This window comes from Misgurnus anguillicaudatus, chromosome 8, assembly GCF_027580225.2.
Source record: "Misgurnus anguillicaudatus chromosome 8, ASM2758022v2, whole genome shotgun sequence".
NCBI lineage: Eukaryota > Metazoa > Chordata > Actinopteri > Cypriniformes > Cobitidae > Misgurnus > Misgurnus anguillicaudatus.
Window position 1 is genome coordinate 5,493,199 of NC_073344.2, and position 11,885 is coordinate 5,505,083.

Here is an 11,885-nt window from a genome sequence, read left to right on the forward strand (position 1 = left end):
TTGAAAATGCTGAAGTCAACATATTTTTTCCAACAACTCATTAAACTGGCCAGCAGATCAAAACCAGAGAGTTTGTAACGACAGTAAATATTAAAGACAGAAAGTTTAAAAATAATAACAGCATCTGTCAATGTGTCAAGCAGTGTACCTGCAGTATCCAAAACATGCATGCCTCACACATCCTGTGATGTATAGAAAAACAGGAAACAGGCTAGAAATGGCCAGCGTTTTTGGTGCCATGTGGCTATAGGCTCACCCTGCTAGTGACACTTGACAGGGGGATTCCCTTGCTGCTTGCTTGCTTGCTTTCATGTGGACTGACCGGATGTTGCATGACCATCATAAAAACATAGTTATAAAGATATACTTTTCTTTAAATCTTTAAATAAAATAGTTAACCAACAATTAACAAGTTAGCTTATTTAGCACTGCTATTAAGACCTTTAAGGAAAAATATCACACTAAATTAAGATACTAAGGATTTAAAGCAATAAAAGGTGCGAGTTCAAACCACCTCAAAAAGCAAACAGGAAAGAAAGAACTGTGTCCCACTGTTGGTTAGAAATTCTGCTTCAGCTGTCCAAATACGAGGAGCCAACCATACAACATGCATCAACTTACAGAGATCTTTAAAACAACAACCAACAAACGGTGCATGGGGTTGTTTTCCAAAACAGTGATTTGTCATGCACAACACCTGTTCAGTACAAGGGGCAAATGCAAAATGTTGGGTATTTCTTTAGACAAACTAAATCTAGGAACTATAAATAAACTGGCAAGTCACTAATGGAGCATTCAGTCAAACTAAAGCAATTCATTTTATACAAGTTGGGCTATTTGAACAGCAACAAACACAGACAGAGTTATTAGTCTAATATTTGCATTTACTTTACATTTATGCATTTGGCAGATGGTTTATCCAAAGCGACTTATAGTGTACGGTGTACATTTTTTTTTCAGTATCAGTGTTCTCTGGGTCGAATCGAATCCATGACCTTTTGCAATGATAACACAATGCTTTACCAATGAGCTATACAGGAGCACAAGAGCTAACAGGGCATTCTAGGTAAACATAATTTTTTTAATGTAACAATATGTTTTCCTTCTTCAGCTTATTTTATTCCGATTATATATATAAACAATGTGGTGCTATAAAAACATTCCTGTGTTTGTTTCTGTATCCTGCCATGCCAAATTATGCAACACTGGGTCAACCAATGGTGTAAGTTTTGGGTGGGACTATCTGTCTGCCCAATCAAATGAAAGACAAGATACCTTACTGAGAACCGTCATTATCTTTGTATTGGTATCTTTGCAGTGTTGTAACATACATGAAGTTGCACACATCACTTTTAACCGCACAGTGAAACTGTCAAAATCTGTAATAACAGAGCATGGCATGGAAGCTGCCAACAGACAGACTTTTCATGTATTGTCTAAGGCTTCCCACATGGACCAGATGGTCTGCTTTCACATTATGTAACACTAAACCACTGATTTATAGCCAAGCTTTAGGGACTTATTGTAATAAATTGTTTAAGGTTTTCACACTTAAAGTTTAAAGATGTTCTCTGTAAACGCCTGCAGCAGGAGCCATCTTGCAGGTGGTGTCTTATCCAGAGATCTCATCAACCAACAGCATGCATAAATCCAGGTCAGAGCACTTATTGTGTTTGTTTGTCTACAGGGGTGACTGTGAGGAAACCCCACATCTACATACTGAATTAGGTGACTTAAGAAAAGGCCTTTAACAACAGAAGAGACAGCATGACTAGGGCTGTGACGGTTGTCCTAAACATCGCACAACTGCTGTGGTCAAGTGCGACCTGCAATGATGAAGTGGGACTAGCAGTGATGTGCATGTCACAAAAAAATGAAAAATATAAATTACAATCTCGCACAGAAAGATGTCTTCATCTTGCGTGAACGGAAACTGCCAGCAGACTCAAAGTTTGCTATTTGCAAGGGGAGGCAACTGATATCAGCGATGACCCGCTGTTTGGAGGCGGAACAATGAGGCAAGATATTCTCTCTTGGTCACTCAAGATTGCGAAAAAAATCAGTATGCATTAAAAGTACACCATCATAACGCGGTTTCAGCGCGTCTGGAAGCATTATAACACCAAAAAAGATTTCTCACTTGAACCCAGTGTTGTTTATGTATGAAGGTGCTACAGCACGCACATAGGCGCCAATCCCGTAGGTGCTCTTGGGGTGGACTCGAGCACCAACCGAAATGGCCAAGCACATATGGTCATTTGCTTCACATTTCATGCCCAAGACCACACAAAAAAACGTGACTGTGTCGTTTGCGGTTTTATGCGTTGTTTTTTCACCAAACTATATTAGGAATGCCTGGTTAAAATTGAACACGTGCCAAATCGTGGGAGTATAACGTTGTACCCCTAATATACAAGGCACTGACATTCAAAAATTTGAGCATATTCAATCTGAATGCATATTCTAAATATGACAGTACCCTGAACTCTTCAGTCTAATAAAAACATATATAATGTTATCTTTTATAATTCACAGTGCTGCGTACACCAATGGCGCTTTCCACTGTGTGGTTAGGGTTGGGTACCGATACTAGCACCGGTACCTACACTATATTGCCTAAAGTTTTGGGACACCCCGTCAAATCATTGAATTCAGGTGTTCCAATCACTTCCATTGCCTCGGGTGTATAAAATCAATCACCTAAGCATGCAGACAGCTTTTGTGAAAGAAACATTTGTGAAAGAATGGGTCGTTCTCAGGATCTCACTGAATTCGTGGGTGGTACAGTCCATTCATGAAATTTCCTCACTACTAGTAATATTATAACAAAATGGAAGCAATTGGGAACAACAGCAACTCAGCCACAACGTGGTAGGCCATGTAAAATCATCGTCCAAAACAGTGATTTGTCCAATGGACGAGTCTGGGTTTGGCGGTTGCCAGGAGAGCTGTACTTGCTTGACTGCATTGTGCCAACTGTAAAGTTTGGTGGTGTGGGGTTGTTTTTCAGGGGTTGGGTTTGGCCCCTTAGTTCCAGTGAAAGGAACTCTTAATGCTTCATCAGACCAAGACATTTTGGACAATTTCATGCTCCCAACTTAGTCCCAACTTTGTGGAAACAGTTTGGGGATGGCCCCTTCCTGTTTCCACATGACTGTGCACCATTGCACAAAGCAAGGTCCATAAAGACATGGATGAGTGAGTTTGGTGTGGAGGAACTTGACTGCCCTGCACAGAGTCCTGACCTTAACCCAATTGAACATCTTTGCGATGAATTAGAGCAGAGACTACGAGCGAGGCCTTCTGGTCCAACATCAGTGTCTGACCTTACAAGTGTACTTTAAGAAGAATGGTCAAAAATTCCCATAAACACACTCCTAAACCTTCTAGAAAGCTTAGTTTTATTTTATTTTTAAATGCAAACCAATCATTAGTTTGGAAAATCTTGATATCTTAGATTTTAAACATTCGGTTTAATTTAAGCGAGTCATTTTGATAATTTATTGTTGTTCTGTTTGAATAAAAATAATAATGAACAAATACTAAGCATTCAGAGTAATGGAAAATTATGTCTTTCATTTATTTGTGTTACAACGTGGATATCATATCACCTAGGGCTGCAACTAATCAATAAATACGATAATAATCGATTATGAAAATATTTGTCAACGAATATCATCACTGTTTAGTTGATCTGTGTCCATCTTATACAGCGCGAGCTGCATGTTTATTAAGTCAGGCGCATAAAGTCAGCTGCATTTTTCTTCTCACAGCATGACTAGCTAGGATAAAAGCATGATGAGCTGCTAATCAGTTTAATTGGGAAAAAAAATTCCTTGATTATGAAAATAATAGTTTGTCAGTGTACTATTTTATGGTTGAGTTTTCGTTAAGATTAATAATGAAAAAACATTTGGTATTTTAATGTAAGATATAAATGATTAAGGTTACTTAAAAATCAAAATAAGTACTACAGATTCTGAATATCTTTGCCAAATATATTTTCTTTTCAAATGTGCAATGTGTTTAAGAAGTTCAGAAGGTGGAAAAATCGTCACCCGCACATCTCTAATAATACACATCTCTGTAGCGCAAGTGTCAGTGTTATTTTTACATTCTGATTTAAAAGCACAATTTGCAAAATGATATCAAAGGAGCGCGTGAATGCCGCAATTACACTTGCTCTGAGGGCAGCAGGTGGTCTTGCCAGCGAAGGCAAATATGGTAATTTTTTATTTGGTAATTTCTTGAGAAGAATTGCTAAAACGTACTTTAACGTAGTAGAGGGTGAGTGGTATGACCAAAAATGCATTTCACAAAATTAGTTATTTTATTTCACGGTAATGCTATATTAATACACGTTTTCAGTTTATATTGTTTTTGGAATATAATAATTTGCAGAAATTTGCCACTCACTATATATAGCTTTTAACTAAATGCTCACCACAGTTTAAAATATGGGCAAGTTAAAGTTAGAGTGAAAATGCCCAGAAGATAATAACAAATTTGGTCTTGATAGACAGAATCTTGTTTTTAATTGAGTTATTAATTAGACTATTAAAGCTAGTATGCATTCATTGCAGGGCTCCAGACTAAGATTTTTCACTAGAAGCACAGGGCCCCCAACGGAAAATTTAAGGGGCGCAACCAGAAAATTTAGGGGCACACACTGTAAATTAACATGCTAACCAAATTATAATATTTCTACTAATTTCCACTGTATTAGTAATAAATACTTATATTAGATGCTGAAAGGACAATATGCTGTTTCAAATTCAGTGTCACATCACAAAAAAAGGTCAAATTTACTGGTCGGACATGTGCGACTGAATGTAAAATTCAGTGGCACACACACTCTCAAATGTTGGTGGCAAAATGCCACCATTTGGTGGCAGTCTGGAGCCCTGCATGCATTTTGTATTTATGCATACAGTACACTAAAAATAGGCAATATGTAAAATGAACAGGTATGAATATATGTAACCTGCAGCGGAATAAATACCTGTATATGAGAGATGACGCTCTAGATATAGATATTATACATATGACAGGTGCTATGATGTGTTGACCATGAAGTCTGTTTTAAGGTCTTGACGCCCTTTACTTTTTTTAGACCTTAACCTTTGCAACTCTTTCTCGTCTTTCTGATCAAAGATGTTTGTACTATAGGCAAATGTCACGAGACACATCAAAAACCAATTTTGTAAATATACATAATATAATATGTGCTTTATGCTGTTCTTTCATCCACCATCCTTTTGTGACCCTTTTTTAAGTTAGGTAAGTATCAGTTTAGGTACCGGTACCGGTTTAAAAGTATAGTTTTGGCACCGGTATCGCAAAGAAACCCTAACGATATCTATCCCTATGTGTCGTCTGACTAGGCACGGCACGACTTTGCTTAGCTCGCTTTACTTTGGCTTGATTTAGCTTTCCAACACCACTTCAAAGCTGGTTTGATTATGGACGACTTGTTGTAGACAGCGTCCGAAAGCTTAAGCCTTATTCAGACCACCAGCGACTTTCTCATGAGGCGTTTCTAAATCTGGTTGTCATAAACAAATCAGTATCGTCCACTCCAGTAACCAAAAATCGCTTAACATTATCATAAAGTTCCATTTTTCGTAACTTCTTGCGTCGCTGGACACGCAAATACGGTCGCCAACGGTCACTTTCACTTGTGACGTCGGGAGTCGCCAAGCTTCCATTGAAATGAATGAGATCGCGTCGCTCTGCTACTGCTGGTCGCTGGCTGTATAGACCCTTTTACAGCCCACGTGGTCAAATAGCCTGCGCGCGCTTTTTGGCAACAGAAGTGGTGTTATTCAGCAACTCAGAAAGTTTATTAAAACGGTTTCCCAGCATCAAAATATTTGGTTGTTGCATTTGGTTGCACTGATATAATATACTAATATACGTATATATGTATCTGGCCACTTTATATTTGGGCATCTGCTAACGTCTTCTATCCACTCCACTATAGTACACGGATCTGGTAGCTGTGTTGAAAAAGTTGATAAGTCAAATTTTTTAAATAACTTTCTCTGTCTGTGTTGCTTCACTGCTGATTCTTGCCATACTTCCGTTGCCAAACTGCACGCGCATACATTGCCACGTCATCATGGTGTAAAAACACTAAAAGGGTCTATAAATGGGCCATGAGGCAGCTGACTTGTTGCCTTGCATCCATTGTGAGGCAATGACTTCAGAGGCAGCATTTGGGCATGAAGGCATCTCTAGGAAACGCATTTGGACAGCATTTATAGGCAGCGTAACGGAATTCAGTTTGAAATATAAACAGAGAGTGACTTTTTGATAACTAATCTAATATTTGAAAACTATAATACAACTAGAAATGCAATCAAAAACTTTATTTACCCTAAACTATGTTCCAGACATGTTTTTTGGTCGTCATTATTATTTCGAACTCAAGCACGACCAATCACATTCTCAGCACAGAATTGTGGGACATTAAAGGCAGCAAAGGATACATCTATGCTGTCATCAAAAATCGACAGGAAGTAAAGCAAACATTGGATTGGGACGTCCCTTGATGCTTTCCTGCATTGAAATGCTGCCCCTGAAGGCAACATTTTAGAGCTTTTTAGAAGCAACCCTAGTTTCACTGCCTCTACTGCTGTGACTTCATCATACATGTGAAAACATTTACTTTGTTACTGAAACATCTGTAGACTAAAAAGTCTGTTAAGGTGTCCAAAAGTTAACCAGCTGCACTGAAACGTCAGTGAATTGAGCACATGACAGGGTCACTGGACTTCAATGTTTTCCTGTTTTTCTGTCTCAGTATATACGGAAAGCAAAAAAAAAAGATTTGAGAAAAACGATTTTACCAATTTTCATAAGTACAAATACAAAACTTACACATTTACCCAGATTAATATGGATTCAAGGGTTTACATGCCAATTATTATTTAACAGATTAAATACGATTGTGTACCAAATTTTCTGATCACATTTATTAATCCTATTGAGTTCAATAAGATCTTTTTTTCTGATTAAGGTATTTACATGAAAGCTTTTTATTTCGAGTTATCAGTACAGATTATCTCGTTGTATGTAAACATTGCACTGTTAGACTAAGAAAGACAGGAACACAACCATTAGCCCTGACCTTCCCAATGAAGGCACCAGTACACCTTGTAAATTAAGCAGATTTATTTTGGCTGCGTTATACCTTTCCTCCCTCTTTCAACGGTCAGCACTTTGCAGTGAAGATAGCTGATGTCTGCGTTACAGCAAGCGTGCACTTTCAACCTGTGGCCTACTGCCTGACTCAAATGTTACCTCTTAGAAATTCCCTATGTCATGCAGTCTGAGATGCCAAGATAGTCTTAAAGAGGAAGGGGGACGGCAATAATGCCTGCCTGCAAAGCTAACACAAGTTCCATTTGCTCATGTCAAATAGAAGCTTAATGTGTATGCAAGTATTTGTATTTGGCTAGAGTGAGAAAGGCAAAAAGGAAAGACAAAGCCACTTAGAACAGACCCAAACATTCTTGTAGAAGATTATGAATAATATAAAATGTACTGAAGCAGGGTACTTACTAACATAGTTATTAGGCTAACACATGTTTGTCTAAGAAGTACAATAGAAAATTGCATTATTTGCTCCTTAAATGTTATAGGAAACTTCAAAAGCACTTCACAAAATGCCCCTTTTGTTAAACATGAAAGGTTGTAGTAGGCAAGTACCGGCAGGTCATTCTAAGCTCTACCAGGGTTGAGTAATGCTTTGGTTAAAATCTCAAGCACCATACCCAAACCATAAATTCCACAAGCCCCTCTATGAGATCTGCTATAACAACATTAAACCAGAGAATAACGTGACTAGATCATCAACCATTAGCAACCACACAAAACCTCACAAGTTCTGTGCTATTTTACATACAATATGATCAGCCAGACAAAAAAGCTAATCTTATCATATGACTGAAACTTATTCCTCAGTCACCATTTCCTTAATGTGCTTCTTCCAGTAATGTGCCACAACAGCACATAACTTTGTGGGTTAACACACACAGAGTACAGAAGTTGAACTTTTAAAAAGATCAAGTGGTTTGTGTTTCACTTATGATTTTATAGACAAGAGGTTTTGAGAATAAAGTTAAGGGGTCTGATAGATAAGAACTGTAGTAAGTTGCTTTCGTAGATGATACCTTGACTAATAAATAAATATAATATTGACGTTTTGGACTAAGGTATTTAACAATTTATCATACTACTCGGCATATATTTAATGTTTACATACTTTTAGTATGTAACGTCTAATGTTTCGTCATCAATATATGGGCTTTAAATGATGTTCAACAGCAATAACAGATAACAACACAAGATTACACATGCCATCTGAAATGTCTAAAAAATTAATATTTATGACACAATTGACCTTGAAATAAAGCTTTTGTGCAGGCTTCATTTAAATATCCAGCAAAACAGACAATGTGGTATAGTTTCGGATCCTTTCCTTCTGGATACCGGCCATAATGTTGAAGTCATCACAAATTTTACAACCCATCTGAGCTGATTTACTGGCACACCCATACATCTAGGTTGTAACCTTAATCAAATTCCCCAAAACCTTCCAGATCTACTGCATAATACAAAGTAAAGGAAGTAAGGCAACATTTTTAAGTGGAAAACACCCGTGCCGCATAGCTTATGGTTTGTATTCAGTCACTGGGGCATTTCTGATAACATGCTTTTCAAAACACTATAAAAACACAATGTATTCATGAGTTTGTTGTCGTTTTAAGGCGACCACACTTCACTGGTTTTCACTGATCAATGTATGATGCTTGGGGTCACCCCACCCAGAGACAAATAATAACGTGGCACTGTGATCCGTGGCAATGTTTTGATCACATGCACGTGCGGTAACCTCCGATGACCTGGGACGGTGTACGTTTGCTTGCACATGTGTGGACCTATTGGTCAAACGCAATGAAATTAAAAGCGGACATCTGCACTGGTAATTGAATATCTGCTGGCAAACAACCCACCGAGTAGCTCATAAGATCTAACGTATCGTACATTATGTATGCACGACTTGAAGTAAACCATTTAAACAATTAAACATTGGCAGAATATAGCAGGTTACAACCACATAGCGTGTATATCAATATGTTTTTCTATAACGTTACATACATGTTGACTAGCCCTAATCAGTTTGTTTTTAGATGTCTAAAAGAGGCTATGGCTAAAAGAGTTAGCAGTAGTGGCTAACGGATAGTCTACCTCTCAATCTAGGCTGTTTAAAGCGTCCCCAAGCTGACAGCTGTTAAATCGTATTTGAGTACTTTAACGTTAACTGTACTTCAGTAGCTGGTAGGACATGGGGTGAAATAAGACTAATTAAATAACTAAACGGACAACTATTTAAACAACCACAACAAGCAGCGGACGTTGGTCGGATAGCCTCTTACTGCAACAGGCACACACACTAAAACCGTCTCAAATTGTTTACCTTGAAGCCTTTTTCAATCCCAAGGGTTTGAGGCTAAATATTAACTTTCCATGGAGCGAGATAAAGTTGCATAACCAAGCCCGCTAGGGTTCAAGCCCGACGTCAGCGGTCAGTTTTTACTGTGGCAGGATTTCAACAGTCCAGTCCATAGAGAGACTCGGCGTAGAAGCCCTTGTATGCGCAGACTGCAGCTCCTCCGGCAGTCACTCATGCCACCAGAATAGACTATGCGCCGCACTGAAGAAAACCGCGCATGCGCATACATGTATGATTACTGACTCTCTATCACCCTCTGCTGTAAACAGAAGGACGCACATAAACATAACTTGCTTAGACAGCAGAGGGATGAAATAATAATAAATGTATAAAAATATAAAACAAGAGCATTTCATTATGGCAAATAAGACAAATTATTTTATTGTACATTTCTAATGATTCAATGAGGCTTAATGGTTAGTGTAGGTGGCTACACAGAAAGACAACCCTTGAATATTACAAGAAATAAGTATATTTGAATTATGTCATAATTGTTGACTATTATGGGTAATAATAATCCCTTATATGTGTTCTTCATAAACCATTGAAATATCTTTTACAAGAAATATCAATAAAGGATAATACCAATGGAGTCAGTCACAACACAGGAGTTCAACCTTCAGGATACATTTTACTATTAGAAGCAATAGGCCAAAGACAACATTTGATAGTTGAATGTTCCTAAGTAGATTACCAAATGGGTCTTATCGTTTTAATCATACTGTGTCACTATTGTCTATTAAGTGATTCAATGTTTATAATTTTCAATTAAAATATGCTACCATTGGTTAAATAAATCTAGACCTAACAGTTAAATAAAAAACTCACCATCAGATGGCTAGATCTTTTGTAAAATGTAGACTTTTCTCAGACTTACATGAAGTTAATGATAGGACAGACAGTTCCGAAACACTGGTGGCAGAAGATTTCGCACAGACAACTAACTTTTCTGGTTTTCCCTGGTTGCGCTGACGTTGATCTCATTTCTTTCTGATGTAGGACACACCTTTCTCTCTCCGACAATGCATCATTGACGCAGGAATCCAGCCTGTGAGACTTCCTTTACGTGAAAACTATTTTAAAATACAAAAAAAAAGAATTAACCTACTTTCTCATAAGAAATGTGTTCATGTCCTTAGTCCTTTCCTCTGAAGGTGTGTCTATAACAGTTCAGCTGTCAAAACAGTTCTGTCAGCATTGCCAAAAAAGAAACAAACAAAATAAGATACCATCCAGCTTATATCTGACAAAATGATTATAGAATCGTTGCTCTAGATCTCTTAATCAAGGCCCATTTTTATTAAATTGATTATTTTGAATATGATTTTCAGTATAAATGGTATAAATTGAATTAGCAAGAAATTGGTTTCAAGCAAACATTTAATTCAGGCAACTACCGTGTAATGTTAAAGCAAAGAAGACATGTTCCAATGTTATGGATGTGACATTTGCTGTCAAAACTTGAAATATAAATTCTTAGAGAGTGCATCTATTACTAACATATGGAACCATGTATTTATATTTTCCTAAACCCCTGATGATAGTCCAGACATCAAAAATATTTGTTTATACTCATGTTTTCTATTTTAGATGATGGAAACATATGCAATATTGATGTGACAAAAATGACACGTTTTTGGAAGACAACATACTCTGTAGGAATTATGTGATTTAAAAGGAAATAGTTGGAGATGGGATGGCTCTTCAAAGAACATTTAAAGGGATAGTTCACTTTAAAATGAAAATTGTGTCATCATCCACTCATCCTCATGTTGTTCTAAACCTGTATGAATTTCTTTTTTTTTGATGAACACAAAATAAGACATTCCGAGAAATAATGGTAAACACACAGCAGCAAGTGACCATAGACTTCCATAGTAGGAATAAAAAATATGATGGAATTTAATACTGTCAACTGTGTGCTAACCATTATTTATCAAAGTATTTTCTTAGTCATTTATCACAATACTTCCAAAATATTTTTTCCTACTATGGAGGTCGGTGGTCACTTTCTGCTGTGTGTTCACCATCACTTCCCAAAATATCTTCTTCCGTGTTCATCAGAAAAAAGAAATGCATACAGGTCCAGAACCAGATGAGGATGAGTAATGACATGAGTAAATGATGACAGAATTTTAATTTTAAAGTGAACTATGCCTTTAATATTTATTTTAATTACATTTTTGTATGGGAATTTAAGGGTAAAAAAAACAAAGTTTTTGGAAGTTATGGACGTGACATTTTTTTCGTTATGGACGTGGCAGTTCTGAAAAATGTGCTGTTAATGTGCTGAAAATAATAAATAATGCTTTAAAAACTTTAACTGAGACTTTGCATGGGTATTTTAGCCACCAAAATATTGACA

General features: G+C 37.1%; 1 protein-coding gene across 4 annotated transcripts in view; it reads right to left on the bottom strand.

Annotated features, from left to right (window-relative positions):
* evi5b (ecotropic viral integration site 5b) overlaps positions 1–10,533 on the bottom strand; it is a 68,655-nt gene extending 58,122 nt beyond the window's left edge. For 2 of the 4 annotated variants that reach the window (XM_055212450.2, XM_073870173.1), the window contains exon 1: positions 10,349–10,430. In XM_055212450.2, the coding sequence (XP_055068425.1) occupies positions 10,349–10,351 (3 nt within the window). In that variant the 5' untranslated portion in view covers positions 10,352–10,430. Of the gene's footprint in view, positions 1–9,484; positions 9,715–10,348 lie in introns of those variants that run through there. The other 2 variants (XM_073870176.1, XM_073870174.1) reach the window with 2 other exon arrangements.
* Positions 10,534–11,885: the final 1,352 nt, after the last annotated feature.